General features: G+C 47.4%; 1 protein-coding gene across 15 annotated transcripts in view; it reads left to right on the forward strand.

Annotated features, from left to right (window-relative positions):
- The first annotated feature begins 358 nt into the window (after positions 1-358).
- The window catches only part of WNK1 (WNK lysine deficient protein kinase 1), a 106,229-nt gene continuing 97,695 nt past the window's right edge, over positions 359-8,892 (forward strand). For 5 of the 15 annotated variants that reach the window (XM_027463429.3, XM_027463434.3, XM_027463452.3 and 2 more), the window contains exon 1: positions 361-1,796. In XM_027463429.3, the coding sequence (XP_027319230.3) occupies positions 1,014-1,796 (783 nt within the window). In that variant the 5' untranslated portion in view covers positions 361-1,013. Of the gene's footprint in view, positions 1,797-8,892 lie in introns of all 15 variants that reach the window. The other 10 variants (XM_027463461.3, XM_072039604.1, XM_072039602.1 and 7 more) reach the window with 6 other exon arrangements.

An 8,892-nucleotide genomic window follows, 5' to 3' on the forward strand; every position in this document is an offset into this window, starting at 1 on the left:
CGCCATTCTTGTGGCATCTGGTCCGCGGTGGTGCCACCACCCGCTCCCACCCAGCGTGGTGAGCGCTGCCCTTGCGTGAAGGAGGGCGAGCTGTGAGCCGCTCCCTCCCCCTGCTGACAAAGGGATTCCCCCCAAAAAAACAAAAAAAAAAACCCTTGGGGCCTTCGAGGCGCAACCCCCGCACAAAAAAAACTACAACTCCCATGAAGCTCCGCGCGCGGCCAGCGCCGCCATCTCCCCTCTCACCCTCCGCTGCAGGGAAGGAGCGGGACGGGCGCGGAAGGGGGCGTGCGGCGCTGCGCTCCCCCCCCCTCCCCTCCGTCCCTCCCCTGCCGCCCCGCCCCCCCCGCCGTGTGTCGGTTCCGGGCGCCCGCCGCCATTTAGCGCCCAGACGGCCCCGGGGCAGCTCCGCTCCGCGCCCCGCCGCCTCTCGGCTCGGCTCGGCTCGGGGCTCACCTGCGGCGGCCGGGCGGCTCTGCGCTGAGGGCGGCGGCAGGGCCAGGAGGAGGAGGAGGAGGAGGAGGAGGAGAGCGGGAGGGCTCCGGGCCCGGCTCCGGGCTCGGCTCGGGGCTCCCCGCGAGGCCGCCGCCGTTGTGGGAGCGCGGCCTGGCGCGGGCGGAGGCTGCGGAGCGGCGGGCGGAGGCCGCGGCCGCCATGGGCGCCGCTGCGAGGCGGGGCTGAGCCCCGCGGCTCGGGGTTTTTGTGGTTTTTTGTTTTTTTTTTTCCACCCTCCCTCACCCCCCTTTTTCCGTCGCCGCCGCTCCCGGTGCCCCATGTCGGCCCCGCTGCCCGGCGCCCCGCCGCACGATGGATGCCGGCGCTGAGCGGGGCCGCACCCCGCCGCCTCCCAGCCCCGCCGTGAGGAGCCCCCGGGGCCCTCCTCCTCCTCCTCTTCCTCCTCCTCTCCCCTCGCAGCTCCCTCGGCGGCGGCCCGGCCCGCCCGCCGCTCGCTGAGCGGCCTCGGCCCCTCTCCCCCTTCCCCCCTTCTCCCCCTTCGTGCCCCCTTCTCGGCCATGTCGGGGGGCGCCGCCGAGAGCGGCCCCCCGGCCCCCCGCTTCCTGGCGCCGCCGCCGCCGCCGCCCAAGAACGGCTCCAGCTCGGACAGCTCCGTCGGGGAGAAGCTGGGAGCCGCCGAGCACGGAGCCCCCGGAGCCGGCGGGGCCGGCGGCGGCGGAGCGGGGAGCGGAGGCCGGAGCGAGGAGTACCGGCGGCGCCGCCACACCATGGACAAGGACAGCCGGGGGGCGGCCGCCACCGAGCACCGCTTCTTCCGCCGGAGCGTCATCTGCGACTCCAACGCCACGGCCTTGGAGCTGCCCAGCCTGCAGCCCGCCGCCCCCTCGGCCCCGGTGTCGGGAGGCAGCGCCGCTCCCTCCGTGTCGCCCCCCGAGTGCGCCGGCCGGACCTCCGGCATCGCCGCCGCCGCCGCCCAGGCCGCCTCGCTGCTGCAGCAGCAGCAGCCGCCGCCCGCCCCGCTCCCCGGGGAAGGACAGTGCCCTCAGGAGCCCCCCGCCGCCAAGGATGCCGCCCCGCTGCTGCCCAAAGAGGAGGAGGACGAGGCCGCCTCGCTGCCCCCCAGCAGCGCCGCCGGCAGCGCCTCGGCTGCCAGCCGCGAGTTCGAGGAGCGGAGGACGCAGCAGGAGGACATCGAGGAGCTGGAGACCAAGGCGGTGGGCATCTCCCCCGACGGCCGCTTCCTCAAGTTCGACATCGAGATCGGAAGAGGCTCTTTCAAGACCGTGTACAAAGGGCTGGATACGGACACCACTGTGGAAGTCGCCTGGTGCGAGCTACAGGTAACGTAAATAAAAATTCGGCATCGCCAAAGCATGCTCCGTCTCCCAGGTGCTCGGCTGCATGCTTGACAACGACAAAACCCATTGATTTTTGAGGTCTGCTTGACTTAGGCGGGGAGCTGCAGACCTCAGCTGAGCCTCTCCTGTGGAAGAAAGGTGGTGCAGCCTTTCCTCAGAGTCTGAATAATTTGTTTAGCTTTTTACCTTCAGAAAAGACATTGCAAGATGTTATAAGAAATACAATTCTATTTTACACCTACAAAATAAAACTGGGAGGATCGTAGAAATACTTGCACATAGCGTCAGGGAGGCAGAAGAAAAATGTGTCTGTTGCAATGTAAAGAAATGTCAACTTGAGCTCGAATTAATTTTTCACAATTTCTTTAGGTGCTTTTCTTAGGAAAAATATTAACGTGTAAATTTCACAGATACCTAATGTGCCTGTGGCAGGGGATCCTTGTAGGAGGTAACCTTAGGATATACCCAAAGTCATGTAGTTCATCACCTTTAGTTTTGCAAGTTACTGTTTCATTCTAAGATGTAGGGTTCTTGCTCAATACAGGTACAAGGAGGAAAATAATCATCTCTTTTCTGAAGCTTTGCAAAACCTGAAGTTTAAGGTTTGCAAGTGACTAGTGGATTAAACTGAGTAAGAAACTGTTCTTCTACCAAGTTTCTAGCCAGAGCAGAGCCAGCGTTCTGCAGAAGCCCAGCCTGATGATGACAAGAACACCCTTATTTCGTGCGAGTCAGAGCTTGTGTAACTGAGAGGCAGGTTGCTGTGCAACAACCTTAAAAGAAGTGGGAAGAGCTGGAGTACCAGGAACAACTACCTGGTGCAGTATTTGGCTTTCAAAGCCTCAGTGTTAAATTAAAAGGATAGCACTTGTTTTTAGGGTTGCTTCAGTGCAATCTATAGGGAGACTCATGTAATGTGGCCTTAGTATTGTGTGTGTTCTCATGCAATTTAGGGCAGACAAAAGAGCATTGGGTCAAAATCCCAGGATGTTCTGAGGAGGCTCTAAGCAGGTAGCTCAGTGGGGTAAAGTGTGGTACTAGGCCAAAACTTTGTTACCCTCAAAAGCAATTCTGTGTCTGTTCCAGTGAAACAGACAGAATATATTAAAAGATCTCTCAGTTTGTATTGATACTTGCTTTTGGATGATTGCTCAAGCATTTCAGCAGTACCTTGGTTGATTATTATATTATTGCCCTTATTTCCACAGTCAGTGAGTGTAGAATCAACTTCAGTTTTCTTTGAGATCCTTCGGCATGCACTTTTCCTACATGCTAGTTATGTTCTTGCTGTGGTGGTCCTTTGAGCGTTAATTTTAAATAAAAAGTGCTGGGCTCTGCTTAAGCTTTTCATATGCAGTTTGACCTGAGAGGAGATTAGTAATCCACCAAAATGATATGACTTTTATTTGAAATCATAATCTTTGCAGTTCTGGAGTTCTGTGACTTTAACCCCTGGGTCTGTTTTCATCTTTACAGTGTACTTACTGATCAGAAACTAATGTCAGCTTGGCATCAGTCGCTTTCAACTAACACTACCTCTGAAGTGTCCTAGGCATCTTCAGTACTATGCAAGCATTGCCTAAAGAAGCACCTTCTTTGAAGTAACTTAATAAAGAAGTTTGTTTTTAGGGACTGTGTAGCAGAGCTTTCAGCTGATTGAAGAAATGAATAATTTAAGTGACAGTGAGGCTGCAAAAAGCTCGAATGAAAATGTTTCTAGGGGGGAAATATTTGGTGTTTTGCTTGGAGACTAAGTATTTAGAGTACCTTCTGGCTTAAGTTACTTTAAAGGCAGTAGCTTTTCTCTCATAAGGAGAGTGCATACAAAATGCCTCTTTGAAACATGAATACAAGTTTTATAGCTGTTAAAGTGTTTGCCAGAGGAGCTAGACTGTACAGTTAGTAGAATATTTTAAGATAAAGTCCTTAGAATATTTTAAGATAAAGTCCTGTTTTATTGTTTGCATCTAGAAATAAAAGGAGGAACTTGGGAGTTGTTGGTGTGATGGGTACATCCTCTTCTTTTTATCTAGGAAAACTGTAACTGTTGACAGGGTGGTGAAATGCCTTATGCATGACTTGTATCAAAATAAAATCTAGATTCACAAAAATAGACAAACTTAAATGTCATACTGGCTTTCCAGAATGCCGTGGCTCAAGGATGGGTGAGCCTTCAAAGCCTGTTTATTTTATGTTGGAAAAGTGAATTGCTTTCTTTGAATGACTCTTCCATGCTATATTCTAGCAGCCATAACTGACTTGTGCTTATTTTTAATTGCCTTGAAGTGTGTTCTTTACCAATAAAGCATCTTTTCTTACCAGTGTTTATGCTAGTGAGCATAGGCATCCGTAGGCATCCCACCTCTCCAGAGCCTTCTACAGTACAACTGCAGCGCTGCCAGGATGAGGCTGCTTGGCAGGATTATGCAGGTTGTTTTCTCTCTCTGGGCTTGCCCAAAGTTGATAGAGGTATATCAGAGTTCTCTGGAAGTATGTTCTTTTCAGGCTTTTCTAGCACACCTTGACTGCTTCAGTTTCTTTAAGTTCTCTGCTGTGTGGAAGGCAGGAATATGCCAGCTGCTTTCAGTTCAGGTGAATTAGTGTTTAAATATTGGAGCAAAGCTTGTAGTAGGAACCTTGTGGATCAAGGACAGCATGAAACAGTTTGTAGTGGTCTCTGGCAGAATGACTTCATAATGATGGACAATGTAACTGGATCTAATTTTTGTGTATGTGTTCTCTAGAGATAAAGGATAAAACCAAAGAACGTCAATATCCATCTCTCCAAAGAGGAGTTTGGGTGCTGTTTACCAAATGCAGCTCAGGTTCCCAAGCTGGTGGTGATTCCCTGGAATATATTGCTGCATATCCAAAAGCAGGCTTTTCAGTGGCACTCTAATGCCCCTTATGCTTGATGTACTGAACTGTGGTGGAAATGGCGGAGAATGAACTTCTGGGGTTACCTTTATGCCTTCAGCATGGGAAGTCCTGGCCAAGGCTTAATTTTCCTCCATCTGAGGAAGATGGGAAGGCTTGGTTTGAGGGAATTAAGTATTTCAAGGTTGCTCATAGATGTCTAATAAAATTCTAAGGAAGGTATGACTGATAGACAATCCTAGTTTAAATTTAGCTGTCTATATTAGCAGATTGTATTTAAACCCAGTTTAAATATTGGATGCAGATATTCAAATTTGAAATACAGCCCTGCATGGAGCAGAGCATGGCGGAGCTGTGAAGAGCTCAGCAGGAACTGCTTAGGGCCAGTGCTCAGCTTCAGTTGCTGCAAGGAAAACTTGAAGGCTCACACTGAATTAACATACTTTTATTCCCATTGTATATGTTCATCTTGGCTCTAGTTATTCTGAGTCAAGTGTGCCTCCTACTGTTGTCATTAGCACATCTCATAAATTTAGTGAAGTAGTGGTTAAGATTCCTGCTTTAATGGTCTTTAAGTAGGCAGAAGCAGGCAAAAGTGCTTATTGCCACTGTTCCCATTTAATTTAAAACCTCTTCCTGTACAATCGTGTTGCTCTTTAGTCTTTAAAAAGTTACACTTCTGAGCAGTGAGCCACCTTATACCTCTATGCAGCTCAGGTAATATGGCTAAAATGTGCTGCCTCTTCCTGTTGTATTATCTGTGTTAAGTAATAGGCTTATGCCAAAGGTGGTAGTCATGTAGCTGACCGTAAAAGTCAAATCTTAGGTGTAATGTGTCATTCTCTGAGTCTCTATTTCAGTTTGAGTCAGTTTTAAACTAAAGGTGGTCACCTAACCTCTGGTTCACAGCAATACAGGCCGGTCCAGTCACTGGCTGGACTGCAAAACTTCGTGCAGAATTACTGCGCTGGGTGCTGTCAATCAAATACTTAACTCTTAAGTATGGGAGGAGAATTGAGCTCTTCTGTGAATTGTGTATTTGTCAGGGATTTGAAGTCTTGCCTTCTTTCATTTGGACAGTATTTCCTTTTAAAGGAAGCATGATCTAGAAATTGTTCCTAGAATGGTATTTACCTTAGTTGAAAACACTGCTGGTAAACTGCATGTGTAGAACTGCACTGCTTGTCTGGTAAGTGCTGTATCACTCCTGTCCCTTGTATTCATGAACTGGTGCCTGACCAGCCTTCCCTTCCTCGAGAGGAAATACATCTTGCTAATGTCTCTGCCATTCCTACTCCATCATCAGAGCAGCATTAGTCAGGTTGCTGTGCTTAATGCTGGGTGCCTGAGCTGCTGGGGGGGAAAGGAGGCCGAGTGCTGGCTGCCTTAGGCAAGGCAGAGCTGCTGAAGCTAGGCAGTGAGTTTGAAAGGTGAATGGTACAAGGAGTTATGTTGTGCTAGATACACTTTGAAGGGAAGCCAAGTGTGAATTTGGTTACCTTTAGTTATGAATCTTCTGGGTAATTAACTAGTGGAGGGTACAAGAAGCACAATTCTGTTGCAGACTGTAAGTTACAGATTGAGCATTGTGTATGAGATGTCCTGGCTTACCAGTGGAGTTTTCCATAGGCAATAGCTATGAAAACCAGTTGAGAACAAACATAGCTGAATGTGAACCGTGAGATTCTTAGTGCAGTCTGGTAGGAATGATAATGCAGCTGCTCGTTGCCATTTATTACAGGAAGTAGTGAGGTGCTGAATAATATTTCCATATGTCAGATTTTTTTGACTGTAGCGACATGCAAAAGTTAACTTAAGCTCAAAATACAGGAAGTTGCTTAGATATGAGGTACATCTTCACTTCTAGTGACACTTTAGTTTTAATTCTACCCGTTTTTATTTCTTAGTTACAGCTATACTTAGAAGTGAGTTTTATTTGCGCAGACAATGACGGAATATAGCCTCTGTCCTCAGGAGGCTCCACTTGACTGCAGGCTCACCATGAGAAGTATCAGCCTACTGATAGTATAATTCTTAAAAAAAAAAAAAAAAAATTAAAAAAAAATCTTTGCTTTCTCAACTGGTTGAGCTGGGAATGTTTCAGAAGCTGCATGTTTGTCTGACAACCAAAAAAGGTCTTGTATCACATAACTGTGGCATCCTGTAGTCTTTTTTTTTTTTTTTTTAAGCTGGTTGCATGTTGCTCACTGGCCAGCCTGACTGCAGAGATGCGAGCTGTGATGCACATGTAGCTACATTAAAACAAAATGGAAAATGAGATCAAAACCTCTGTGCAGTGAGAGGAAGCTGAGAAGTGTGAACCTGGAAGTCATCTGACTGTTAACATGCTACTAGGAAACAACTACATTCTGCTTGTGGAGGAATAGTCAACAGCCTGAAATAAATATGCATTCCTTGACAATTGTAACTGTGCTTTAGTTCTGAATATTTTGTATTTTATGGAACTGTTACTGAAACAGTTCAAACTTGAATCTAATCCAGTATTGTGACTCCTCTTCCTACCCTGTACTTCTAATCAGTGTTTAAAATACTCCAGTGGTCTGTGAGCATAACTGTTCTATGCTTCTGTTACAGTCATTGTAATGTATCCCGTTCATTACTACTTGTGCTGGATGTGTGATTGTTGTAAATATTCATAAATGAAGGTACATGACAATTCCTGTGAATATCATTGGGGCTTTGCAGAGCTAAGAAGAAAGGAGCTAATAAAGTCCAAACCACTGAAAGCAAAACTATGACACTTTCAGGTTATGCTGGATTTCATTAAGCCTGCACATTTAGAGAGCTTGAAGTCTTCTGCAATCAACTCTAAATTTATTTGCAGCTGTTTTTCCCTGTTGTGGCACAGAACAAGTTACTGGTACTTGCTGCCTTCAGGTCTCAGATTTGAAAACTCCTCCTTTAGCTAAAGAACAAAACCAGCCATATTCCTGAGTGTTTGTGCTGTAATTGATACAATTGACAAGTTGATAAATGACATGGGAAAGGAGCCAGACTAATTACCTGCAGAAATCTAAACAGTGGACAGACTCCTTCAGACTTCACAAAGGTGACCCTGAAAAGAGAGAAGGGAGCTTTAAAGTGCATTCTGGAGCTGCAGCTGTTAGGAGACCTCTACTTAGGAAAATAATCTTACCTCAAAGGGATATCACTTTTAGGGGATGGCTGTGGTTCAATTTATTGCTGGCTGCTTGCGAGACAATAACTACAACCAGCTATGTACCTTCTGAAAAATGCAGTGTTTCTTAGGGAAACATCATGTTTGTCAGTTCATGAGCGTTGGAGAGCTGTGGAACTAATGCTCTTAAAGGAGATTTGTTTTGGGCTGCTGTGGCTTAAAATAAAAACTTGGCTCTGTAACTAATTTTTTGAGGGCTAAAGGGAAAATATTGGGACCATAATCCATCTTTGAAAGTGGGGAGGGAACCTGCTAAAGCTCCCTGGAGACATCCTGTGTAGGGTCCTTTGAGAGCTGTCTAGCAGAGTAATAAATAAAACAAGCAGTAACAGATCTGGTTGTCTCCATGGATGCAGTGCCTGGTGCAGCGCAGCTTCAGTACTTCTTGGTTAGTAACTTCCCTCAGGGCCACATGTCCTCTTTCTCATTTTGTTGTTTTGTTTCATACCAGCGGCTTGTTAAACAGCACAGCTCCAGCTGTTACCCGGCTTCTCCATGCTGGATGTGACAAAGCCTGTGCTAAGCAGGGGCAGCCGTGATGCTTCCTGTCATGCACATCTTCAGAAACTTTCACATCCTGTAGAGACTAGCAACTTTTCAGAGATTACTAACTATTTCTCCTGAATCACAACTGAGTTGAAATAAAAGCCGAGTACTTTTCTGTTCCGCTCCTCAGGTTCACATTTTTAAGCTTGTCTTGATCTGGAGGACTATAAACTGTTGAAAAAGGGAAATGCAGACATAATGGCTGTAATGTTTGGGCTTTAAGAGGAATAATAAATGCCATGCAAGTTTGCAGCTGGGCATAAGACTTTCTCTTGGCAGAGCATGTGCTTTTTTAATAGCAGATGGTACTGAGTTACTATTCTTGACTCTTAAACTTTAAATAACGATTCCATGGTTTTAACTTGATCATGATGTGCATGTACAATGTCTGGAAGAACATTCCTGCAGTGTATTTAATACACAATTCCTCCTCTAAATAGCAGGATTTATTGTGCT

Source organism: Anas platyrhynchos, chromosome 1 (assembly GCF_047663525.1).
Source record: "Anas platyrhynchos isolate ZD024472 breed Pekin duck chromosome 1, IASCAAS_PekinDuck_T2T, whole genome shotgun sequence".
Lineage (NCBI taxonomy): Eukaryota > Metazoa > Chordata > Aves > Anseriformes > Anatidae > Anas > Anas platyrhynchos.